This window comes from Chamaea fasciata, unplaced genomic scaffold, assembly GCF_029207755.1.
Source record: "Chamaea fasciata isolate MVZ Bird 193981 ecotype frontalis unplaced genomic scaffold, bChaFas1.0.hap1 SCAF_41, whole genome shotgun sequence".
Lineage (NCBI taxonomy): Eukaryota > Metazoa > Chordata > Aves > Passeriformes > Sylviidae > Chamaea > Chamaea fasciata.
The window spans coordinates 87,208-111,524 of NW_027094126.1; the positions used below are offsets into that span (position 1 = coordinate 87,208).

Genomic DNA, 24,317 nt, shown 5'->3' on the forward strand with positions numbered 1-24,317 from the left:
ATTCCCCCTCCCCGAGGGGTTATTTATGATGTGAGATCGTTCCCCCCCTTATTTATCTCGGGTATTTATGAGTTTCTAATAAAGCTCCGACGGACGCGAGGCGGCGGCTGCGGCGTGCGGGGACGGGCGGGGGGGGGGGACATTTACAGGGGACGGGGACGGGGAAAGGGTCACTGGAAGTCGCTGGCGTCGATGTGGAGCGGGAGGAAGTCGCTGGAGGAGAAGAGGGAGGGCACGGCGGGCAGGGCCGAGTCCTCGGGCTGCGGCAGGAACGGGTCGTGCTGGTCCAGGAGAGCGGCGCTGACTGCGGGGCGACAGGGCGGGGGGGACAGGTCAGGGCTGAGGGGACAAGGTAGGGCAGTGGGGACAGCTGAGTGGCGACAGAGCAAGGGGGACAGTTCAGTGTCAAAGGGACAGGGCAGTGTCCAGGGGACAGGGCCAGGGCTGAAGGGACAGCTCGGTGCCCAGGGGACAGCTCTGTCCCCGCCCCAGCCCCGACACTCACCGGGGCTCAGCTGGAACCTCTCCTCCAAGGTTTCCCCCACGTTCGGCATCAGCTCCGCCTCCTCCAGCGTCCCCAGGGTCCCCGAGCCCGGCTCCAGCCCCTCCAGCGCCTGCAGCAGCTCCTGCATGTCCCTCAGCTCCAGGTCCCTCAGCTCGGGTGGCAGTGTCCCCTGCTCCCCGGGGACCTGCGGCGGCTCCACAGGCACCGGCTGCAGCATCCCCGTGTCCACTGTCCCCTGCTCCCCCAGCAGTGTCCCCAAGTCCCCTGATCCCACCTGCAGCACTCCCAGCCCCCCAGGCAGCACCTGCACGGTCCCTGCAGCCCCTGGTGACACCTGCAGCGTCCCCTGGATGTCGGGGACCCCTGATGCCACCGCCTGCGGCACCTGTTGGGGTTGTGGCTGTAGTGTTCCCAAACCCCTGGGCTGCAGTGTCCCCGGGCTCGTGGCCACCACCTGTGGTGTCCCCAAGTTCCCAGGGGTGACCTGCGGTGTTCCCGGGCTCATGGCCAACACCTGCTGCATCCCCACGTTCCCAGGGGTGACCTGAGGTGTCCCTGGGCCCGTGGCCACCACCTGCAGCGTCCCCAAGTTCCCAGGGATGACCTGAGATGTCCCTGGGCCCGTGGCCACCACCTGCAGCGTCCCCAAGTTCCCAGGGATGACCTGAGATGTCCCTGGGCCCGTGGCCACCACCTGCAGCGTCCCCAAGTTCCCAGGGGTGACCTGCGGTGTCCCCAAGTTCCCAGGGGTGACCTGCGGTGTCCCTGAGCCCGTGGCCACCACCTGCAGCGTCCCCAAGTTCCCAGGGGTGACCTGTGGTGTCCCCAAGTTCCCAGGGGTGACCTGCGGTGTCCCCAAGTTCCCAGGGGTGACCTGCGGTGTCCCTGGGCCCGTGGCCACCACCTGCAGTGTCCCCAAGTTCCCAGGGGTGACCTGCGGTGTCCCCGAGCTCGGGGGCGGTGGCGGTGCCAGGCCACCAGCCGGCTGTGTCCCCTGTCCCCCGGGCTGCAGCTGCAGCAGCTCCAGGTCCTCCGTGGCGACCACCAGCTCCTCCTCTGTCTGCCACTTGGGCTGCCTGCAGGGAGACAACGGGGTCGGGGTCAGGGGTTGGGGTCAGAGGTGATGGATTGGGGTCAGGGGTCGGGGTCAGGGGTCGGGGTCAGGGATCAGGGTCAGGGAATCCCACAAGGTCACAGAGGGACCCTGGTGTTGGAACCCTGGAGGCTGAAAATTTCAGGCTTTCTGTGCTCAGAGGCACTGACCCCCGAGTGGGCACTGACCCCCCAAGAGGGCACTGACCCCCGAGTGGGCACTGACCCCCCAGGAGGGCACTGACCCCCCAAGTGGGCACTGACCCCCCAGGAGGGCACTGACCCCCCAAGTGGGCACTGACCCCCACGTGGACACTGACCCCCCAGGAGGGCACTGACCCCCGAGTGGGCACTGACCCCCCAGGAGGGCACTGACCCCCCAAGTGGGCACTGACCCCCCAAGTGGGCACTGACCCCCGAGTGGGCACTGACCCCCGAGTGGGCACTGACCCCCCAAGAGGGCACTGACCCCCCAAGTGGGCACTGACCCCCCAGGAGGGCACTGACCCCTAAGTGGGCACTGACCCCCCGAGTGGGCACTGACCCCCCAAGAGGGCACTGACCCCCAAGTGGGCACTGACCCCCCGAGTGGGCACTGACCCCCCGAGTGGGCACTGACCCCCCAGGAGGGCACTGACCCCCCAAGTGGGCACTGACCCCCAAGTGGGCACTGACCCCCCAGGAGGGCACTGACCCCCCAGGAGGGCACTGACCCCCACGTGGGCACTGACCCCCAAGAGGGCACTGTCCCCCAAGTGGACACTGACCCCCAAGTGGGGGCACTGACCCCCAAGTGGGGGCACTGACCCCCAAGTGGGCACTGACCCCCAAGTGGGGGCACTGTCCCCCACGTGGGCACTGACCCCCAAGTGGGGGCACTGTCCCCCACGTGGGCACTGACCCCCAAGTGGGCACTGACCCCCAAGTGGGGGCACTGTCCCCCAAGTGGGCACTGACCCCCAAGTGGGGGCACTGTCCCCCAAGTGGGGGCACTGACCCCCAAGTGGGGGCACTGTCCCCCACACGGGCACTGCGCTGGACCCGAAAACTGAGTTCCAAAGTCAGTTTGGCCTCCAGAAGGGAGGGCCGGCCCCGGGGCTGCGGCCGTGCGCTTTGAACAGGGTGAAAAACTCCGAATTTGGGGTTTCGGCATAGAGTAACACATCTGGGGCAAGGAGGAGCATCCGAGGCATTGCCTAAACCCTTCTTCTTCACCTTCTTCTTGGTTTTGGGTGGGTTTTTGTTGTTTTTTTTTGTCTAATCGGGTGACAAAGTTCTGCATTGCAGGCGGTCAGTTATCGGGTCCAAAGTTCAAACAACATAAATGTCACCTCGGTTTTGTGACAGTTCGTGCTTAAAAAACCTCGTGAAGGGTTGGAGGCAACTCCGTTTTCTACCTTGCTGGTACAGCTCACGCCTCGTGAGGCCGTGATACAGATCAGAATTATAATTATTTAATTACATAGATAATTATACTGTTGATTAACAACGAGTCTGAACACGAAGCCGAGACTCCTGCGTACTAATCCTGGCTGTAACGCGGAGAAAGGAAAGATAAAAACCCCACGCCCAGGTGACCCCCCAGCCGCTCACCTGGAGGACACGCGGATGAGGCGCCGGTTCAGGTATTTCTTGGACTCGTCCAGGTTCCCTGGGGGGGCAAAGACAGGGGTCAGGGGGTGTCCTGTGGGGTTAGGGCGTTCCCTATGGGGTCAGGGGGTGCCCTGTGGGGTCAGGGGGTGCCCTGTGGGGTCAGGGGAGGTTCCCTGTGGGGTCAAGGGGGTGCCCTGGCTCAGCCCCAGCCCGTGCCATGCCATGCCGTGCCATGCCATGCCAGGCCATGCCGTGCCGTGCCATGCCGTGCCATGCCATGCCAGGCCATGCCGTGCCGTGCCATGCCGTGCCATGCCGTGCCATGCCATGCCGTGCCATGCCGTGCCGTGCCATGCCGTGCCATGCCATGCCAGGCCATGCCGTGCCGTGCCATGCCGTGCCATGCCACGCCAGGCCATACCCTCCTGCTTCTGGCTGTAGTAAGGCCCGAAAGCCTCGTCCCGGGGCGTGCTGGGGTACAGGAACTGGAGCGGGTTCTCGGGGGGGTTCTCCTCCATCATCATCTGGTAGTTGTGGATGATGTCGGGCAGCGCCAGCGACACCAGCTCCGAGGCTTTGTAGGGCTCCACGGCGTGGAAGGAGGGGGATCCTGCCACGGGGGGACAGCGGGGTCAGCGGGAGGCCTGAAGTTTGTGGGGTTTTTTCTCAGGTTCTGCGCCGGCCCGGGGCGTGCAGTTCTGAGTTCTGAGCCTCGCAGTCAGCGTCACTCAGCTCTCTGCACAGGGACACGAAACAAATCCTTCTCCTGCCGGGGACCAAGGACAACTTTCTGCCCCCCAAAAAAAGCACAAACCAAGGGCGGGCATGAAGGGAGGAACGAGAAGGACGGGACCTCGCAACCTGGAGCTGGAATTAGACAAACCCCAAATATGCAAATGGAGCAAAACTTTTTAAAAGCCTGAGACCTCGTGACTGGTTGTCCTCTTTGAGTCAATTTTGTGCCCATTTGTGCCCATTTGGGCCCATTTTGTGCCCATTTTGTGCCCATTTTGTGCCCATTTTGTGACCATTTTGTGCCTATTTTGTGACCATTTTGTGCCCATTTTGTGACCATTTTGTGCCCATTTTGTGACCATTTTGTGCCTATTTTGTGACCATTTTGTGCCCATTTTGTGACCATTTTGTGCCCATTTTTTGCCCATTTTATGCCCATTTTGTGCCCATTTTGTGACCATTTTGTGCCCATTTTGTGACCATTTTGTGCCCACTTTGTGCCCACTTTGTGCCCATTTTGTGCCCATTTTGTGCCCATTTTGTGTCCATTTTGTGCCCATTTTGTGCCCATTTTGTGGTTTTAGAGTTTAAAATACAACACAGTATGGTAATGTAGTAGTTCTTATAGGCTGTATGTAGGATCCTGTGGGATTTCGTGTCTTGTTTTGGTTGGTCACTGTGAATTAGAATATTCCTCTCAAAAGGAGATAGAATGCATTGTAACGAAGACCTCGCTCTCTGTTCCCTGCTCTCTGAGCCACCTCGCTCTCTTATCTCTTACCCTCTTGTTCTTTCTCCCTCTCTCCTTGGGGCTCCCCTTCGGCCGAGGCCCCTCTTTACCCACGGCCCTTGCAATAAAACCACGCGTCCCAGAACATCTCGGGCCGGCGGAGCTCCTTCTCCCCGCCGTCAGCGGACGCTCCCACAGTCCCTCACAGGTTTTATGTTCTCAGCACTTCTCCTCGGGCAATCGTTTCCCCGTCCCACCTTTCCCCCAACAGCTCACCCCTCTCGTGGTGCTCCACCCAGGTGAAGGTGACGCCGCCCAGGACGCTCTCGCTGAAGCGCAGCAGGAACGTCCCCGTCCTCTTGGACTTGAGCAGCTTCTCCTCCTGCTTGCGGCTCACGAAGCCCAGGATGAGCCTGGGGGAGGCAGAGTCAGCCCCCCCTGCCCGTGGGACCCCCCCGGAGACTCCCCAGCCCCGCTCCTACCCGTCCTTCCAGAGCTGCTTGAGGTGTTCCTGCAGCAGCGCCAGGATCCCGTCCAGCCAGGCCCAGAAGGAGAAGCCGGCGGCTCCGTCCTGTGGGAGAGGGGACGTGGGGACGTGGGGACATGGAGGGGACATGGGGGGACATGGGGAGACAGGGGGACACGGGGACATGGCGGGACAGGGGGACATGGGGGGACATGGGGACATGGGGGGACATGGTGTCACACATGGGGACATGGAGGGGACAGGGGGACATGGAGGGGACAGGGGGACATGGAGGGACATGGGGACATGGGGGGACATGGGGACATGGGGGGACAGGGGGACATGGAGGGACACGGGAACATGGAGGGGACAGGGGGACATGGAGGGGACAGGGGGACATGGAGGGACAGGGGGACATGGAGGGACATGGGGACATGGGGGGACATGGGGACATGGGGGGACAGGGGGACATGGAGGGACAGGGGGACATGGAGGGACATGGGGACATGGGGGGACATGGGGACATGGGGGGACAGGGGGACATGGAGGGACAGGGGGACATGGAGGGGACAGGGGGACATGGGGGGACAGGGGGACATGGGGGGGACATGGAGGGACAGGGAGGACAGGGGGGCAGAGGGGACAGGGGGGACATGGAGGACAGAAGGGACAGGGGGGACACGGGGACAAGGACCGTGAGGGGACAGGGCCATGGAGGGACCAGGGGGAACAGGGTCACACAGGGACAGGGACACGGAGGGACAAGAGGGACAGGGACACGGGGGAATGACAGGACAAGGCCACAGGGGGGACAGGGTCACAGAGGGACGGGGACATGGGAGGTGACAGGACAGGGCACAGGGTGACAGGGGGACAGGGTCATGGAAGGACAGGGCCATGAGGGGACAGGATGATGAGGGGACAGGGCTAGGGTGTGACAGGGCCATGAAGGGACAGAGCCATTGGGGGACAAGAGGGACAGGGCCATGGGGACACCAGGGGACAGGACCACAGCGGGGACAGGGCCACGGGGACAGAGGGGACAGAGGGGACAGGCCCTACTCACCTTTGAGAACTTGGGCCAGGGCACGGTGCTGTCCGGTGACGGCTTCGAGCCTTGAGGTGAGAGCAGAGTGAGGGAGGGCACTGCAGCCTTGTCCCCCGGTGTCCCCCCCATGTCCCCCTGTGTCCCCCATGTCCCCCCGTGTCCCCGGCCGTACCCAGCAGTTTCCTGGCCAGCATCAGGAGGTTTTCCCGGCTGAGTCCCCGCTCGGCCACGCTCTGGAACTGCCAGCTCAGCACCTCGGCCAGCCGGGGCCACGGGGCCGGCGGCGGCGACGAGAAGAACTGCTGGGCCTGGGGACACGGGGGGACACGGGGGGACACGGCGTGAGTGGGGACAGGGACATGGGGAGGGGATGGGGACAGGGAGAGGGGATGGGGGGACACGCTCTGGAGCAGGGGAGGAGGACATGGAGGGGACAGGGACATTGGAAGAGGACAGGACGGGGACTTGGGTGGGGAAAGGGGACATGGGGAGGGACAGGGACATGCACTGGGGAGGGGACAGGGATCAGACAGCGACCAGGGGATGGGGACAAGTGGCAGGGGTGGTGTGCAGGGCATGGGGACAAGACAGGGACCACGGACACATGGCAGGGGACAGGGACAAGGGCAGGGGTTGGGGACACGCACCAGGGCAGGGGCCAGGGACCAAGGGACAGGGAAATGCAGCAGGGGACAGGAACCAAGGACAAGGACACGAGGCAGGGCAGGGCACTGGGACCAGGGGACAGAGATGGGCCCAGAATCGGGGACAGGGATAACCAGGGACAGGGCAGAGGTCAAAGGGCAGGGACGGGGGATGGGACAAGGAGCAGCACAGCACAGGGGGGACACGAGGCAGGGGGTGACAAGCCCTGGGGGTGACACAGGACTCGGGGTCACCTTGGGGTCAGAGCTGAGCATGTTGAACCAGAGGATGGAGGCCCAGGCACTGGAGAGCTGGTTGTTGTTGGAGATGATGACGAAGGGCAGCGTGGTGGTCTGGGGAGGGGACAGGGCTCAGGCTGGCTGTCCCCAGCCCCCCCGAGCCCCCCAAGCCCCCCAAAGCCCCCCAAAGCCCCCCAAAGCCCCCCACGCCCCCCTGCCCTCACCTCCAGCTCCAGCTCCAGCCCGCAGTAGGCGTAGGCCAGCGTGAAGGTGATGAGGTGCAGCTCCTCTGTCACCACCAAGGGACCCTGCCGGGAGGTGACACCACGGTCACCGCCCGGCCCTGACCCCCCAGACCCCCCCAGACCCCCCCAGACCCCCACACCCACCTCGCCGCTGGCGCCTTTGCCCTTGCCAGCCCTGCTGTCCTTCTGCTCCTTCAGCGTCTGTGCGGACCCAGAGTCAGCCCGGGGCGGGGGCCTCGCCCTGCTCCCTGCCCCGGGGGGGATTTGGGGGGTCTGGGGGGAAATTGGGGGCTCTGGGAGGATCCCTACCAGGTACTGGAAGTCACAGATCAGCCCCTCCTGGGGACTGTCCCCGGCCAGGAGCGTTTTGCTGCTCGACGTGAGGATGTTGAACCTGCGGAACCTGCGGGGCGGAGGCGGGAGGTGGGAGGGGGGGTCGGCACCCCCCGGGAGGGCAGGTGGGGGGGCCAAGACCCCTGGGGGGGTGTAGCCCAGCTGTGGGTGGGGGGGTCAGGACTCCCAGAGGGGCTGTGGGGGGGATCGAGACCCCCGGGGGATGCAGCAGAAGGGGGTCGGGACCCCCCCAGGGATGGCAGGCGAGGTCCAGGACACCCCTCAGGGACCCCCGGGGTGGGCTCTCGGCCCCACCGCCGCCTCCGGCGCTCTCCCAGCTCTCACCCTTTGATGTTGGGCGGGTCCCTGCAAGAGACAAAAGGCGGGTGTGAGGGGCAGCGGGACCCCCGCGGGCCGGGCCCCGCCCTCGGGGGGCTCTCTGGGTGGGCGGGGGGTCGCACCTGTCGATGTGGATCTTGGCCTCCATGCGGTGGTTGCGGTCGTGCAGCCTGACCAGCAGGCGGGCGCGGGCCGAGAACTTGCTGCCGGTGCGGAGCACCAGCGGGCGCTTCCCGGCGTTCGGGGTGCTGGGCTGCTGCTCCACCACGAAGGCGCTGGGGGAAAACGGGGGGGGGGGTCAGGGCTGCCCCGAGACCCCCCTGTGCTGCCCCCAGACCCCCTGAGACCCCTCTGTCCTCTCTGTGCTGCCCCCAGACCCCCCTGTCCTCCCTCAGACCCCCCTGTCCTCCCCGTGCCACCCTCACTTCTTAAAACCCTGGAATATCCTGAGTTGGAGAGAACCCGGTAGGATTATCCAGGTTTAACTCCTGCTCAGTTGCAGTTTAACCCCAAAACCTGCCCAGTCCCAAATCCCAGCATTTTGAGTGTTGTCCAAACACTCCCTGAGCCAGAGAACTCTGGAATATCCAGAGCTGGAAGGGATCCATCAGGATCACCGAGTGCAGCTCCTCTCCTGGCACAGGCCAACCCCAAAACCTGCCCAGTCCCCAAATCCCGACAGCTGAGAGCACTGAGGACCTGACAGCGTTGTCCAAACATTCCCTGACCCCTGGAATTATGGAATATCCTGAGCTGGAAGGGACCCACAAGGTTCAAGTACAACTCCTGGCCCTGCATGGACACCCCAAAAGTGCCCCCAGTCTCCCAAGGCCTGAAGTGTTGTTCAAACACTCCCTGACCCCTGGAATTACGGAATATCCTGAGCTGGAAGGGGCCTACAGGGATCAAAGCCCAGCTCCAGGCCCTGCCCAGGACACCCCAAAATCCCACCCTGTCCCTGAGAGCGTTCTCCAAACAATCTTTGAGTCCCAGGACACCCCCAAAAATCCTAAATCCCAACCGCTGGGAGCCTTGTCCAAACACTCCCTGACCTTCCATCCAGAGCTGGAAGGGACCCATCAGGACCAAAGTCCAAACTCCTGGCCCAGCACAGGACACCGCAAAAGTTTTCCCCCCAAAAAAAATCCCAACGCCCGAGAGCACAGCCCGAACCCTCCCTGACCTCTCGGAACTACAGAACATCCAGAGCTGCAAAGGGCCCCCCCTCAGGATCATCGATCCCAGCTCCAGGCCCTGCACAGACACCCCAAAAAAATCCCACCCCGTGCCCGGGAGCCTCGTCCGAACACTCCCAGAGCTCGGGGGAATGTCACAATTTGTGGACGCTGAGAAGCAAGAGGTCAGGCAGCAGCAGCGGAGTCAGGCTCCGTGTGAAATCAAGTCACATAATTCCCTCACGCTGGCCTGAGAAACTGCGAGGAGGGATCAAAACAACCCTTGGGAGGTGAAAAAACCGTTCGGGTGAAAACCGTTAGCGGCTGATGTTTTCCAGCTTGTCGTTTACGTGGAAAAAGCGAACAACAAACAACAAAAAAAGAGCCGGAAAAAAACGGTCGAGGGGTGTTGCTCTGAGTGCCCAACAGTGTTTCTCTCTCGGAACTGTCTGTCTAAAGGGTGGTGAAAAATAAAGATCGCTTCTTTCTCTCGCCTGGAAGAAGTCTGTGTGTCGTTCCTAACCAAGAGGGACAATCTCTCCCCGGAGAGCTCTTCTCGCAGGGGGAAGAACCTTACCCCGGACCCCCACCCTAAACCCGCCCCCGGCACGTCTCCAGCCGTTCACACCCCGGCCCGCACCTCTTCAGCAGGTGCGTGAGCTGCTCCTGCAGCCGCTGCTCCAGCAGGGGCGTCTCCGCCACCAGCGGGTCCCTCTCGTAGGTCACCTTTTGTCGCAGGTCGCTCAGCGCCCGCAGCAGCTGCCGCAGCTGGAACAGCCCCTGGCCCAGCTCCGTGAACCTGCGGGGGCCAGGGAGCTCAGAGGGGTCTGGCTGCAGCCCCCCGAGTCCCCCCCGAGCCCCCCCAAGCCTTACCAGGTCTCCAGCGGGCGCAGGTTGGTGTCGCCGGGGGCGCCCAGGCACAGGCGCTGCTGCCGCACCCGCCAGTCCGCCAGTTCCTGCTGCAGCAGCTCCTGCAGGGTCTCGCTGCGCCCCAAGAGCTGCTGCATCTGAGCCAGCACCCCCTGGGGGGGTTAGATGGGGGTCTCAGGTTGGTCCCGACCCCTCCGAACCCAGCCCAGCCACCCCGACCCCTCCTCACCCGCCGCTGCCGGTCCAGGTTCTGCAGCTTGGCCTGGAGGGTTTGGAGCTCCTGGATGTACTCGGGGTCCCTGTCCCTCTCCTGACCTGCGGGTAGGGGAGAGGGGTCGGGGTTTTGGGGAGGGGGGGGGGGGCTCGGGGGGCAGTGCCGCCCTCTCCATCCCCGCGGCGCGGGGCTCACCTGGCTGGTAGTGCACCTTGTAGCAGAAGTCAAAGGCGTCCTGCAAATCCTCCAGGTGCCTGAAGGCTCGTTCGGCTTCCTGCGGGCACGGCGGGCTCAGGAGGGGCCGCGCAGCCCCCGGGGGGCTCGGCGGGGGTCGCGGTGGGGCGGGGGAGTTACCTGCAGGGCCGTCTGGAACTCGGCCAAACGCCGCTGGATCTGCTGCTCCCGGCCGCTCTCCGGGGCTGGGCTGGGCGCGGGGGGCGAACCGCCCTGGGGGGACACACGGAGGGGAGGGGGGATGGTGTGGGTGGGACAGCGGCCGCGGGACCCCCGGGGGGGGGGGGGGACACCCAGCCCTGCCCTACCTGCCCCCCCGCCTGCCCCAGGCGCAGGATCCGCCGCTCCTCCTGCAGCAGGTTGGCCACCAGGTTGGCGAATCGCTCCGGTTTCCTCCCGAATTCAGCCTGCGGAGGGGCTGGGGGGGGTCAGCGGAGCGCGGAGACCGCTCCCCGCCCCGTCCTCACTGCACTCCCCCAGCCCCGACGCGCACCTGGAGGTCGCGGTGAGCCTTGCGCAGGTTGTGCTTCAGCATGAAATCCTCGTAGCCCGAGCCCAGGCTGCCCACGCTCTCTCCCAGTAGCGCCAGTAAGGAGTGGAACAACATCGGGGCGTGCGAGGAGAGCGGCTCCGCCGCCTGGCGCCTGCGGCAGCGGGGGCTCAGCGCCGGCACGGCCCTGCCCGAGCCCCCCGGTGCCGCCGCCAGCCCCGGATCCCAGCCCCGTTACCAGTTCTGGCCCTCGATCCACGCGGCCAAGCACTGCCGCACGGCCATGGGCAGCGCCGAGCCCGCGTACAGCTGGTGCACCTGCTCCAGGTAAGTGTTGGCCAAGTTCTGCACCTCCTGCCACTGCGCCATGCTGGGGGGGACAGCGGGTCAGGGGCGGCCCGGGGAGCCCCCGGCCACGGCAGGAGCAGGGGACGAGAAAAACCCGCGTGTCCCAGCCGGGTACCGCTGCACCACCCCACGGACCTGCCGGCAGCACGGGCGGCCCGGGGGTCCCCCTGCTCCCGGGGGTCCCTCTGCTCCTGGGGGGTCCCTCTGCTCCTGCTCGGTCCTGGGGGGTCCCGGATGGTCCCTCTGCTCCTGCTCGATCCTGGGTGGTCCCGGGGGGCTCCTCTGCTCCTGCTTAACCCCAGCTGCTCCTGCCCGGGGTCCCTTGCTTGGAGTCCCTTCGCTCCTGCTTGGTCCCGGGGATCCTTCTGCTACTGCTCGGTCCTGGGGGTTCCTCTGCTCCTGCTCGGTCCTGGCTGCTGCCAGGGGTCTCTCTGCTCCCGGGGGTCTCTCTGCTCTGGTTCAGCCCCGGCAGCTCCCGGGGGTCCTCTTGCTCCTGTTCGGTCCCGGGGGTCCTTCTGCTCCTGCTCGGTCCCGGGTGGTCCCGGGGGTTCCTCTGCTCTGCCTCAGCCCCGGCAGCTCCCGGGGGTCCCCTCGCTCCGCGTCCTGCGGGGGGGGCGGGGGGTGAGCCGAGGCGGGTTCCCCACCACCCGGGGCGGGGCGCACACACACACAGCGCCCTCCACGGCGGCCCCCGGCACCCCAGACCCCTCCTCAGAGATCCCCCGCGACCGGACCCCCATTTTAACCCTCGGGCACCCCGAATGTCCTTCCCGCAGGGCTGGGAGCCCCATAACAGTCCCCGCCCCAGCGGGACAGCCCTCCAGGGGACGCTTTGTGTACCCCAGCCGGGATCCCCCCCCTGTGCGCTCCTCCCCCGGGGCCGCAGAACCGCCCATGGGCCCCCCGGGACCCCCGGTGTCCCCCCGGGGCCCGGGACCCACCTCCGCCGCCGCCGGAGCAGGAAAGCGGGCTGGCCACGCCCCCTGCTCCGCTCTGCGCGGTGATTGGCGGAGCTCAGGGCCGATGCCGCACCCCCTCCTCCGCCGTGCTCGGTGATTGGCGGAGAGCGGCGCGGAGGTCACGCCCCCCCGAGCAGTGGCTGTCAGCGGGTTTAGTTCATTTCCCCAAGTTGACGTCACAGCGGGGGCGGGGACGTGTGGGCGGGGTTAACACAGGGGCGTGGCCGTGGGGGCGGGGTCAGAGGGACGGGCAGTGGCCCGGGATGGGCGGGGGGACAGGGACAGGGACGGGGGGGCAAGGGCAGGCCGTAAGGACAGGGATAGAGCCGCTGGGACAGGGGGACAGAGCCAGGGGGATGGGGACAGCCGTGGGGACACGGGCAGAGCCGTGGGGACAGGGGGACAGAGCTAGGGGGTGGGGACACAGAGCCAGGGGGATGGGGACAGCCGTGGGGACACGGACAGAGCCGTGGGGACAGGGGGACAGAGCCAGGGGGATGGGGACAGCCGTGGGGACACGGACAGAGCTATAGGGACAGGGGGACAGAGCCAGGGGGATGGGGACAGCCGTGGGGACAGGGGGACAGAGCCGTGGGGACAGGGGGACAGAGCCAGGGGGATGGGGGCACAGAGCCAGGGGGATGGGGACAGCCGTGGGGACACGGACAGAGCTATAGGGACAGGGGGACAGAGCCAGGGGGATGGGGACAGCCGTGGGGACAGGGGGACAGAGCCGTGGGGACAGGGGGACAGAGCCAGGGGGATGGGGGCACAGAGCCAGGGGGATGGGGACAGCCGTGGGGACACGGACAGAGCTATAGGGACAGGGGGACAGAGCCAGAGGGATGGGGACAGCCGTGGGGACATGGACAGAGCCGTGGGGACACAGACAGGCTGCAGGGGCTAAGGCAGAGCTATAGGGACAGGTTATAGGATCAGGGAAGAGAGTCATGGGGACAGGGACAGGCCATGAGGACAGGGGTAGAGCCATGGGGACAGCAGGATGAGCTATGGGGACAGGCCATGGGGATGGGAACCAGCCATGGGGACAGGGATGACCCAGCTGTGGGGACAGGGGCAAAGCTGTGGGGAGAATGACAAGCCGTGGGGACAGGGGTGCTGAGTCAGAGGGACGGGGAGAAGCTGCAGGGATGGGGACGGGGTCAGGGCCATGGGGAGAGGGACACAGAGGCCTGGGGACAGGGACAAGGCAGTGTGGCCACCGGCACGGACTGGCTGTGAGGACACGCCTAGGGCTATAGGGCCAGGCCATGGAGACGGGGCAAAGCCACAGACGGACAGGGACAGGCCCAGCCCAGCTGCCACCACGTGCCTCAGGCCACCACGTGGCCAAGGTCCCGGTGCCCCGGAGCAGGGTGACCCCGCATCGATCCGTCCCCCAAACCGCCCCAAACAGGGACCCGGCGCCAGCTGCCACACGTGGCCCTTTATTCAGACGATGACCACGGGGCCGCTGTGGGCGGTGGGCACCGGCGAGGGCTCCCCGGCCGAGGTGAAGTACCCGATGAGCGCCCGCACGCCGGCCTTGAGCCCCGGCTGCAGCCCCAGCTGCACCCCCACGGCCACGGGACCCCCCAGGCCCCCGGTGAGCGCGGCCAGCCCGGCGTAGCCCAAATCCTCGGCGGCCTCCAGCGCCCGCGTGGACGCCGTGGCCTCGCAGCCCTGGAAGGCGAAGTAGACGCTGGTGCCCAAGTTGTAGAAGACGCTGACTCCCGGCACCCAGCCCAGCACGCGGTGGGCTTCCTGCTCCCCCGCCGGGCTGCAGGCGTCCTCGTCCTCCCGCCGGCGCCGGACGGCACGGCGGCACCGCCGGAGCCCCAGGAATTCCCGAATATCCTGATCCAGGGGCGGTGTGGTCTCCGTGCCGGGCACGGGGGTCTGGAGCCGCGCGGGATCCACGCAGGCAGAGCCCCCCGGGCGTGCCAGGCTGAGGAGCAGCAGGGCCAGCGGCCGGGGGGCCGGAGCGCCCGGTACCTTTGCCAGCCCCCTCAGCAGCGCCGCGGCCGTGGGGGTGCCCAGCTCCCGAACCAGCTCCAGCACCTCGGCCTCGGCCTGGGGGGCACAGCCGGCCCCGCGCAGCGCCAGGGCCAGGGCGGCTCGGGCCAGCCCGCGGGGCAGCGGCGGCAGCCGCGAGAAACCGGGCAGGGTGTCGGGGCCAAGGGTCCGGCACGGGAGCCCCAGTGCCCGCGGCGGGGTGGGCTCCGCCGGCCACACCAGCTCGGCCGGCAGCGCCCGGTCACCGGCAGCCAGCCCGGCAGTGACGAGGGACACGGCCATGGCGCGGCTGAGGATGAGGAGCGGGAGGAAGAGCAGAAGCCGGAGCATGGTGGAGGGTCTGTGGAGGTGGGAGAAGGGTGGAGCCCCGTCAGACCCCCGTGGCCGCAGCCCCCCGTGATCCCCCCGTGCCCCGGCTCACCCGCTGGCCGCTGTCCCTGCCCTGTCCGGCCGCTGCGGCCGCCGCCGGCCCCGTGACCCCTTTATAGCCCTTGTTATCAGGGAGTTGCGACACGTCCGGCGCAGGGATGGGGACCAGGCACTCCCTGAGGCCAGGGCGGCTCCAGCCCCCCTGCAGACCCACACATGCTCAAGAAGGCCAAAAGTCACCTTTATTTATTTAGGCCCTGTCGAGATTTAAAAAGTTTTCAGAAAATAAAACAACCCAACAGCTGAGGAAAAAGAGGGAATTTGGGGTAAAACAGGGAGATGGTGGCAACAGGGGAAGGAGGGGGGAAGGTGGAGAAATTGGTTGCTTGTGCAGCATTTCAAAACAGCATCAAAACCTGCGGAAGAAAATCTGCAGAAACCTCAGAAAACCTGTAGAAACCCCAGAAAGAAACCTGCAGAAAACGTGCAGAAATCCAATAAAATCTGCAAAAAGCCCAGGAAACGGCACAGGGCCTGGGCACAGGGAGGGGGTATGGCGAGCCACTCAATCCTCCTCCTCCTCCTCTTCCTCTTCCAGGCAGCGGATGCGTTTCCGCCTGCCCCGGGGCTGTGGATCCTCATCCTCCTCATCCTCCTCGGAGCAGGGAGCTGCGGGGGCTGGATCGGTGCCTGCGGATGGAGGCAGTGGACAGAGGGCTGAGCCCCCCAGGGATGTGGCAAAGGGGACAGGGACAGGACAACCCCAACCCCTGGTGACACCCAGAGCACCCCCAGGAATGAGCAGAGGGGCTGAACCCACCTGAGCCCTCACCATCCTCATCCTCATCCTCGCTGGCCAGCTCCCGGCGCCTCTTGGTGCGTGGCTGCACTGGGCTGGGGACAGGGACGGGGACAGGGACGGGCTCCTCGCTGCAGGGGTGGGCACAGCTCAGCCCCACACGGGGAGAACCCAGGGGGCTGGATCCCCTCCCCAGGCAGGGAGAAGACTCCCCCAAACCAGGGAGGGAAGACCCCCAAGCTGAGAAGGGGACTCGGGTCTCACCTCTCGGAGTCTGATCCCAGCCCTGCCGGCAGCGGCTCTGCTGAGGGGCACAAGGAGGGGGGCTCAGAGCCAGCCCCACACCTGGGGGTCCCGCTCCCCCAGCCCCACCCCTCACCTGGAGCCGGGTCCTGGGGGCACCTGGGTGGCTCTGGCAGGTCCTGGGGGGAGCCTGAGGGGCCACGGTGGGCGATGGAGGCGGCCACACGCCGCAGCTGCTGCGGGGTGAGGGCGGCCGGGATGCGCCAGAAGGATTCCTGGGCAGAGAGAGGGGGGGACATTGCAGGGCTGTGCTGGGAGCAGAGGCATGGGGACAGGGTTGGGGACAGGGATGGGGACAGGGACAGGGACCTGACCTGCTCGCTGGCAGGGGGCCGCAGCCCCAGCTGCCTCAGCAGGGTCTGGAAGCGCCGGTCCTCCATGGCATCCTCGTTCTCCTCCGTCAGCGGCACCAGCGGCACCGGGTGGGACACGCCTGGGCCGGGGGGGGCCGTCAGTGGGACCCCGACCCCACAGCCCCCCGTCCAACCCCCACACCCCGCTCACCGTCCTCCTCACGGTCCCCTGCCACCCTCCGCAGACAGTTCTCCAGCCACCGCAGGGGCCCGGCCAGGCCTGGGGACAGCGAAGGTGACAACAGGATCCGGCCCCGCAGCCGAGCCCAGCCGGGGGGGTTCGGAGCCCTCGCCCACCTTCCTGGTGCAGGCGCCGCGCCAGGTCCTGTCCGGCCCCTTCCTCGGGCACCCAGTGCTCCTCCATGGGGCCTTCCTCTGCTTCATCCTCCTCATCCTCCTCCTCCTCGCTGTCCTCATCCTCTCCTGAGCTGTCTTGGGCTGGCGTGGCCGGGACACCTTTGGCAACCTGTGGGAACCGGCAGCGTTGGGGTGTCCAGGATGGGGACAAACCGTGTTTGGGTGCCCCCAAGGGTGGGACAGCACCCCCGGGGCACAGCCCAGGACCCTCCAGCCCCCCGTACCTGCCCGGGGCCGGGGCCGTGGCTCTTCCTCCGGCGTTTCTTGTACAGCTCCTTGCGTTGGGCCACCAGCCCCAGCCCCAGCAGCTTCTCCACCACCCGAGCCCGCGAGCGCCGCGCCGTCAGGTGCTTCATGATGTTCCCCAGGACGTCTGTGGGGAGAGGGGGTCAGGGTGGGAGGGGGGGGGGGCTACAGGGGGTTTTTAGGGGTCTGCCCCCCGTGTCCAGCTCACCGTCCGAGCCCTGGAACTCCTCGAAGAGCCGCGTCAGCTCCTCCTCCTGCTCCTGCGTCCACAGCACGATGCGGGTGCCCTTCCTGGGGGTGGGAAACAGCCGTGGGTCCCTGCCCTGTCCCCAGGGGTCCCTGCCCTGTCCCTGAAGGTCCCTGCCCTGTCCCTGGGGGTCCCTGCCCTGTCCCTGGGGGTCCCTGCCCTGTCCCATCACTGAGGGTCCCTGCCCTGTCCCCAGGGGTCCCTGCCCTGGGTGGAGGTGAGTCCCTGCCCTGTCCCTGAAGGTCCCTGCCCTGTCCCTGGGGATCCCTGCCCTGTCCCCAGGGGTCCCTGCCCTGGGTGGAGGTGAGTCCCTGCCCTGTCCCTGAAGGTCCCTGCCCTGTCCCTGGGGGTCCCTGCCCTGTCCCCAGGGGTCCCTGCCCTGGGTGGAGGTGAGTCCCTGCCCTGTCCCTGGGGGTCCCTGCCCTGTCCCCAGAGGTCCCTGCCCTATCACTGAGGGTCCCTGCCCTATCCCTGAGGGTCCCTGCCCTATCCCTGAGGGTCCCTGCCCTATCCCTGAGGGTCCCTGCCCTGCCCCAGGAGGAGGTGAGTCCCTGCCCCACCTCTCCCGCGGGAAGTCCTTGGCACTGCTGGCCAGCCCCATCCGCACCAGCTGCTTCACCACCTGCTTCCGCGTCCGCCCGGGCGTGGGGAGATGGGCCAGGATGGCAGCGATGACGTCCCCACCTGCGGGACAGGGAGGATGCAGGGACAGAGTCCCTGCCACCCCCCGGGGGTCCCGCTGAGACCCCTCCAGTACCTTCTACCTCCTTGTACTTCCAGTACAGCTCCCGCAGCTCCTGCTCCTCCTGGGGGGTCCAGGGGGGGACCCGGCTCCGGGTGGTCCTGCGGAGGGGCAGAAGGGAGGTGAGGGGAGGGGAGAGGGGGTGGCAGCCCCCTCCCCGGCCCCACTCACCCCTCTCCCTCCTGCAGGGAGCTGTAGCCCTTGGTCATCTCACAGACGGCGGCAGGGCTCTTCCAGAAGAGCAGCTCCACAAAGGCCTTTTTGTTGGTGGCTGCCAGCGCAAAGAACTTGCCCAGGATGAACTTGGCCAAGGCCACCAGCTCCTGGGGACAGCAGGAGAGAGAGAGGGGCTGGGGGACACTGGGGACAGAGAGTGGGGCTGAGGGAAATTTGGAATGCAGAGCAGGGCAGGGGGACACCAGGGATGGACAGAGGGGCTGGGGGATGTGGGCACAGAGAGTGCGGCTGGGAGATACCAGAGACTGAGCAGGGCTGGGAGATCCTGGGGACTGAGCGTGGCTGGGGTCTCCAGGGACAGAGCAGGGCTGGGAGACGCTGGGGACTCGGTGGGGCTGGGAGCTGCAGGGACAGCTCAGGGCCCAGCCTGACCTGGTGCGCGGCGGCCGCGGGGTCGCTGAGCAGGCGGTGGAAGAGGGCGAAGAGGGAGAGCTGGAAGAGCAGCGGCTCCATGCGCAGGTCGCGGGCCAGGCGGTGCAGCAGGCGCGCGGCGCAGTGGTTGGTGCGGGCGCTGTTCCGGGCGTACCCTCGCAGCAGCAGCACCAGCGCCCGCACCACGGGGGCACAGGCAAACCTGCCCGGCGGTCCTGTCAGCGTGGCTGCCCCACAGCGAGAGCCCCCCAGCCCTCCCCAAACCCTCCTCACCTCTTCAGGTAGTCGAGGAAGTTGAATTCTTTCTCCGACACCTGCACGGTCTGCTCCTCTTCCTCGTCTTCCTCCTCCTCCTCTTCCTCCGGCTCCTCGGGCTCAGCGGCTGCGTGCCCTGCGGTGGGATGTGCTGTGAGGGTCAGCAGAGCCCTGGCCCAACGTTTTCCCACGTCCCAGCGTCACGGATGGGGACTCACTGGGCAGGGGAGCGACGAGGATCTCCCGCAGCAGCCGGCTCTCCTCGGGCGGCCCCGCATCCGCAGCTCCAAACACATCCCCTTCGGGCCAGACCTCCCTGGGGACAGTGGGGGACAGCCTGTCAGTGTGTCCCCACGCCCCGGGCCCAGGATGGGCATCACGGTGCTGGTACCTGGCTGAGCGGAGCAGCCGCAGGGCCTGGGGCACGCGGGAATCCCGCAGGCACTCCTGGATCCGCAGCAGAGCCTCCGCGCGCTGCTCCTCCACCGGCGTCTCCGAGGCGGCGTCGAAAGGCACCACGTCCTCGGGGAGGGGCACCTCGCCCTGCGGCGGGACAGGGTCACCCCCTGCCCCGCCAACACCCCCAGAGCCCCCCGTGGGGCCGGACCCTTCCCTGGTACCTCCAGGCAGGCCTGGAGCTGTGGGGCCAATCCTTCCCACAGCTGCTCCAGCTCGGCGGCGCTGAGCGGGGCGGGAGCCGCGGGCGCGCGAGGCTTGTTCTTCTTCCTCCGCACGCGTTTGCTCTGGAGGGGAAGGGGCAAGGATGGGATCGCGAAGGGCTGCCCGACCCCCAGGGACCCCCCCCAGGGCAGCCACATCCCACCTGCACCACGAGGTTGGCACGGCCGCGGCAGAAGCGCTCCAGCATGCGGAGGAAGAGGTGCGCCGTCTCCACCAGGTCCCGCAGGAAGCTGCGCGGCTGCCTGGTCTCGTCGAACTTGCGGAAGAGGGCGAGGAAGAGCTCCCGGTATTCCATCAGGTAGAAGATGTTGCCTAAGGGAGGAGGGTGGGAGTGGGAAGGGGGCGGGGCAGGGACAAGCCCGGGGACGGGTGGAGGGACGCGGGGGGGGACTCACTCTTGATGACCTGGCTGCTGTCCCGCACCGCCTGCTCCGGGGACCGGTCCATCTCCTGCACCGTCCGCAGCAGCTCCTGGTATGCCTTCAGGGCCAAGTGCATCCTGGGGATGGCAGTGGGGGGGTCACAGGTGCCCAGGGGGAACCCAGGTACCTGGGGGGGCGGTCCCAGGCACTCCAAGAGTCCCAAACGCCCAAGAGGGTCCCAAGCAACAGAGTCCCAGGTGCCCAGCGGTTCCTGGGTTCTCAGGGTGTTCCAGGCACCACGGAAGTCACAGGTGACTGGGGGCGTCCCAGGCATTGTAGGGTGTCCCAAGTGTCCAGGACACCAGGGGATCCCAGGTACTTGGGGGTCCCAGACACCTAGGTGTGTCCCAGGTGCCCCAGGTGTCCCAGGCGCGGGGGGTATCCCAGGTACTGTGGGGGACCCAGGTGCCCAGAAGGTCCCAGACGCCATGGGGAGTCTCAGGTACTCAAGGAGAATCCCAGGTACGGGGAGTCCCAGACACCAAAGGGTGTCCCAGGTGCTCACCTGCGGGCCCAGGTTGTTGCCTCCTTCTTGTCCATCAGCGCCATCTCGTAATAGGTGGTGAGGTTCTGCTCGATGAAGTGGAAGGCTCGGACCCCCACGGTCTCGGACACCAGCTCGGGGCGGAAGCCGTGGCGCCGGTTGAAGGCCATAAAGAAGGCGGTGGCCCACAGGTAATAGGTCTCATCATGCTGCTGAGCCTTCTCCCGCACCAGCTGGTCCTGGGGGGGCCACCAGAGGGTCTCAGCGTGGATCCCCCAGCCTGGAGAGGGGATCCCGGCCCTGCCAGCCCCTGACCTTGACCAGCAGCATCAGGCGGTTGTAGCAGCCCTCCAGGAAGTCCTGGCAGAAGTGGCACAGGAAGAGCCGGACGTTGCGGGCGGAGCGGCGCGAGGCCTCGGTCTCGGGGGCGGCCTGGCGGTGCCGGGGCACCCGCCGGGGCTCCTTGCCCAGGTCGTGAGTGTAGCTCTTCAGCTGTGGGAGATGAATTGGGCAGGTTTATCCCTGTGGCGTTGTCCCCTGCCGTGTCCCGTCCCGCTGCGCCCTGCCGCCTCCCTGGCTCTGTGCCACCCATGTCCCTGTCCTGGTGCCCCACACCACCTCCCTGTGTCCCACACCACGTCCCTGTTCCTGCAACCCCACCACGTCGCTGGTTCTGTGCTCCACACCCCACCTCCAGTCCTGTGTCCCTGTCCCTGTGCCCCCCACCCATGTTCCCATCTCAATGACCTCTGCCACATCCCCGTCCCAGTGCCCCCCACCATGTACCTGGCCCCATGCCCCGTGTTTCTGTCCCAAAAGTCCCCTCTACATCCCTGTGCCCCATACTGTGTCCCTGTGCCACCTGCCCAGCCCCCTGTCCCCAACCACACCCCTGTCCCTGCACCCCCTACCATGTCCTTGTCCCTGTGCCCACTGCCACCTCCCCAGTTGTGTGACCCCCACCACGTCCCCATACCTGTGTCCCACATCCCAGTCCCACCTGCCCCATCCTTGACCCCATGCCCCACACCGCATCTTTAGCCGCCCACACTTTTGTTTCCCTACCCCGTACCATGTCCCCAGCCCTGTGTCCCTGATCGCATCTCTCTGCACGTCCTGCCACGTCCTTGTCCCTCCATCCTGTGCCACATCCCAGCATCCCCAGCTCCGTGCTCCCCACACATCCCAGTCCCCACGCCCCCTGCCACCTCCCCGGCCCCACACTCACATTGTGCAGCCCTTTGTGGAACACCACATCCCGGTCCCCGATGGATTTAAGGCCCTGCAGGACGTAGGAGCCACCAAAGCGGGAATGCCTAGGCAGGGGACAGGAGCTGAGCGATGCTGTGCCCACCACGGGGGTCCCATCCCTACCACGGAGGTCCCTCCCTCCTCACCTGGACGGGCGCTGCAGTGCCCGGGCTCTTTTCTCCGCCAGCTCCCTCTGCCTCAAGGTCTCCAGCTCGCGCGTGTCCTCCCCGTGCTCTGCCCCTGCTGTCCCCTGTCCCAGCGCCGCCAGCTCCTCTGGGCTCTGCCAGCAGCTCCCTCAGCACCCTGGGGGCTCTGGGGGGGCTCCCTGCCTGCCCCGCCACCCTTGCCCCAGCTCACCTGGTCACGGAACATGAGGGAGATGATCTCCAGGACGTGCAGGGCCCACTGCTGCTCCACCTGGGCGCTGGCCAGGAATTTGAGCAGGTCGTCCATGCCGCTGATGTGCAGCGCCCACAGCACCCGGTCGTGCACGCTGGCATCACCGTCCACGCCCTGCTGGGGATGGTGGCGGGGTGTCAGGGTCCCTGTGGAGCCACCGTGGCCCCAGAGCTGCCGGGGAGCCAGGGAAAGGCCCCGTCCCGGTACCTGCTCCTCCGTGGGGTCCGGGGGCACGTGCAGCACGTTGCGCACCAGCAGCAGGATCCTCTCGATCAGCAGCGTGTCCTCCTCCTGCCGCTGCTCCCAGTCCTGGGGGGACAGCGCTGTCAGGGCCCCCCACAGCCCCCTGGGGGTCCCTGGCAGGGAAAGACCCCACAGCCCCACCACGGGAGGACAGACCCCCACAGCCCCTGAGGGACCCCCAGCAGGGACAGACCCCCACAGCCCCTGAGGAACCCCCAGCAGAGACAGACCCCAAAGTACCTGGGGGCACATCCAGCAGGGACAGACCCCACAGCCCACCAGGGATTCCTGGCAAGGACAGACCCCACAGCCCCCAGGGACCCTGGAGCCCCGAGGATTCCAAGCAAGGAAAGACCCTGCAGCCCCCACAGGACCCCCCAGCAGGGACAGACCCTGCGGCCCCCTGGGGATCCCCAGCAGGGACACCACCCCCAGCCCCCCGAGGACAGGGGCCTCACCAGCTGCAGGAGGTTGTAGAGCTTCTCACTGAGCACCACAAACACCTTCTCACTGGCGAAAGCCTGCAGAGACCCCGCGTGAGCAAGGGGGTGTGGGCAAAGCCCCCCGCCCACGGCACATCCCCGGGCAGACTCACCTCCTTGTAGGCCTGCAGGTAGGACAGCACCTGCAGAAAGTGGTGCCGGGAGGTGGCATCTGCTGGCACCTTCCCGAAGCAGAGCAGGGCTGGCTGTGTCAGGTTCACCATCAACCTGCGAGGGGGTGGAGGGGTGTGAGGGACCCCTGCCCAGCGAGGAGCCCCCCACAAGGCCACCCCTGGCCACAAACTTGTCCCCCCACCCCCCCCGATACCTGATGACGGCGTCGAAGAGCACTTTGTCCTCGTGGTACTGCACCAGGATGGGCAGGAGGTCGTTCTGCAGGATTTGGGCAGCCCCCAGCTGCTGCCGCACGTCCCGGGTCTCATCCTCGTGGCGCAGGTACCGGATCAGGTCCTTGACGCTCTCTGGGGACACGGGGCCGTCAGTCCCCGCCGTCCCCGACCCCCGCCGCCACCTCCCCCGGTGCCCACCTACCCAGGCAGTCGGGCTCCCGGTGGTACACGTCGCCCTCCAGGTAGCCCAGGGCGCTGCAGGTGGCCAGGAGCTCGCAGTTCATCATGTACCAGTCCATGCAGCGCGGGGCTGCGCACGGCACCGGCACCGGGGGCCACCTGCGGGCCACTGTCAGCACCGGAGACCCCCGCGCTGGGGTTCTCCCGCCCGTTCTGGGCTCCCCCGGTACAGGCCAGCCTGCCGGTTCCGGTCTCCCGGATCCCAGGGCATCCTCCGGTCCCAGTCTCCCCGACACCGACGAACCTCCCAGGCCCGGTCCTCGTCGGTACCGGACCCCACAGCAACCCCCAAGCCGCGGTACCACCTGGATCCCAGCGCAACTCCCGGTACGCCCCAATACCGGCGCACCCCACAGCCCCGCCGCATCCCAAGCCCCGGTTCCTCCGATTCTGTATCACCCCCCCGTCTCGGTCCTCCCCAGCCACGGTACACCCCGACTCCAGCCGGCCCCGCTGCCTTCTCGATCCCGGAACATTCCCGACCCCCCCGCACTCGATCTCAGGAATCCCCTCCCGGTACCGGACCCAGCCTCGAATCCCCCCCCGGGGGAACTCCCTGATCTCAGAGCACTCCCCGCACCCCCCGATCCCGGACCCCCCCGGTGCCGGGCCCTCGTCCCGCTCACCGCCGCCCCGTCCCCGCCGCCCTCACGGCCGCGCTCCCGGTCCTGGACCCTCCCGGTGCCTGCCCCTCGTCCCGCTCACCGCCGCCCCGTCCCCGCCGCCCTCACGGCCGCGCTCCCGGTCCCGGACCCCCCCGGTGCCGGCCCCTCGTCCTGCTCACTGCCGCCCCATCCCCGCCGCCCTCAAAGCCACGCTCCCGGTCCCGGACCCCCCCGGTACCGGGCCCCCGTCCCGCTCACCGCCACCCCGTCCCCGCCGCCCTCACGGCCGCGCTCCCGGTCCCGGCGCGGGGGCGGCGTTATACAACCGCCCCAGTTCCCGCGGGCCGAGGCCCCGCCCCGCCCGCACTCTTCAAGCGGCAACTCCCACTAAGCAGCCCGGTGGTCCCCGTGTAGTGCCCCACCCTCCCCATTACCCCCGGCCACCCACCACGGGCACAAACGGGCGGCTCGGTGCCTCGGGGTGCCCCGAATCGCCCTGCCCTCGCCCCCCGCGCTCTGGCGCTAAGGGGTGGAAGACAGGAGGCGTTCATTGTGGGGAAGGGAAACGGTGGCGGCGTTGCCCTTTTAAGAACGGCGCTGGCTG

General features: G+C 67.1%; 3 protein-coding genes across 10 annotated transcripts; all 3 read right to left on the minus strand.

Moving 5' to 3' along the window:
• Positions 1-36: 36 nt before the first annotated feature.
• On the minus strand, positions 37-12,276 carry STAT2 (signal transducer and activator of transcription 2). 5 transcript variants are annotated; one of them, XM_066207407.1, is made up of 25 exons: positions 12,142-12,221; positions 11,437-11,904; positions 11,192-11,323; positions 10,957-11,107; positions 10,772-10,870; positions 10,584-10,676; positions 10,425-10,503; positions 10,245-10,330; positions 10,019-10,167; positions 9,786-9,944; positions 8,093-8,245; positions 7,977-7,997; positions 7,608-7,701; positions 7,443-7,499; positions 7,278-7,361; positions 7,069-7,167; positions 6,342-6,477; positions 6,188-6,237; positions 5,138-5,226; positions 4,932-5,068; positions 3,612-3,800; positions 3,191-3,248; positions 1,440-1,581; positions 506-1,379; positions 37-304 (listed from the first exon to the last, which is right to left on the minus strand). In XM_066207407.1, the coding sequence occupies exons 3-25, from the start codon at positions 11,320-11,322 to the stop codon at positions 171-173; spliced, it is 3,264 nt and encodes a 1,087-aa protein (XP_066063504.1). In that variant the 5' UTR covers position 11,323; positions 11,437-11,904; positions 12,142-12,221; the 3' UTR covers positions 37-170. The 5 variants fall into 5 exon arrangements, with proteins under 5 accessions (XP_066063504.1, XP_066063505.1, XP_066063502.1 ...); XM_066207408.1 differs by having other exon boundaries at positions 506-1,319; positions 1,410-1,581; XM_066207405.1 differs by lacking the exon at positions 12,142-12,221 and adding an exon at positions 12,243-12,276 and having other exon boundaries at positions 506-1,581.
• Positions 12,277-13,692: 1,416 nt separating this feature from the next.
• On the minus strand, positions 13,693-14,739 carry APOF (apolipoprotein F). The gene is made up of 2 exons (XM_066207505.1): positions 14,698-14,739; positions 13,693-14,616 (listed from the first exon to the last, which is right to left on the minus strand). Exon 2 carries the CDS (start codon positions 14,604-14,606, stop codon positions 13,713-13,715), a length of 894 nt encoding a protein of 297 aa, XP_066063602.1. The 5' UTR covers positions 14,607-14,616; positions 14,698-14,739; the 3' UTR covers positions 13,693-13,712.
• Positions 14,740-14,873: 134 nt separating this feature from the next.
• TIMELESS (timeless circadian regulator) lies at positions 14,874-24,011 on the minus strand. Of its 4 annotated transcripts, XM_066207395.1 has the most exons (30): positions 23,972-24,011; positions 23,071-23,207; positions 22,847-23,000; positions 22,632-22,746; positions 22,495-22,557; positions 22,001-22,102; positions 21,752-21,910; positions 21,541-21,674; positions 21,372-21,459; positions 20,459-20,635; positions 20,165-20,382; positions 19,633-19,736; positions 19,380-19,549; positions 19,177-19,299; positions 18,948-19,099; positions 18,775-18,872; positions 18,575-18,692; positions 18,302-18,503; positions 17,864-18,015; positions 17,708-17,793; positions 17,511-17,634; positions 16,912-16,994; positions 16,682-16,830; positions 16,398-16,566; positions 16,252-16,320; positions 16,062-16,180; positions 15,824-15,962; positions 15,709-15,748; positions 15,466-15,575; positions 14,874-15,335 (listed from the first exon to the last, which is right to left on the minus strand). In XM_066207395.1, the coding sequence occupies exons 2-30, from the start codon at positions 23,165-23,167 to the stop codon at positions 15,211-15,213; spliced, it is 3,639 nt and encodes a 1,212-aa protein (XP_066063492.1). In that variant the 5' UTR covers positions 23,168-23,207; positions 23,972-24,011; the 3' UTR covers positions 14,874-15,210. The 4 variants fall into 4 exon arrangements, with proteins under 4 accessions (XP_066063492.1, XP_066063495.1, XP_066063493.1 ...); XM_066207398.1 differs by lacking the exon at positions 23,972-24,011 and having other exon boundaries at positions 15,709-15,745; positions 21,752-21,907; positions 23,071-23,534; XM_066207396.1 differs by lacking the exon at positions 23,972-24,011 and having other exon boundaries at positions 21,752-21,907; positions 23,071-23,534.
• Between the last annotated feature and the right edge of the window lie 306 nt (positions 24,012-24,317).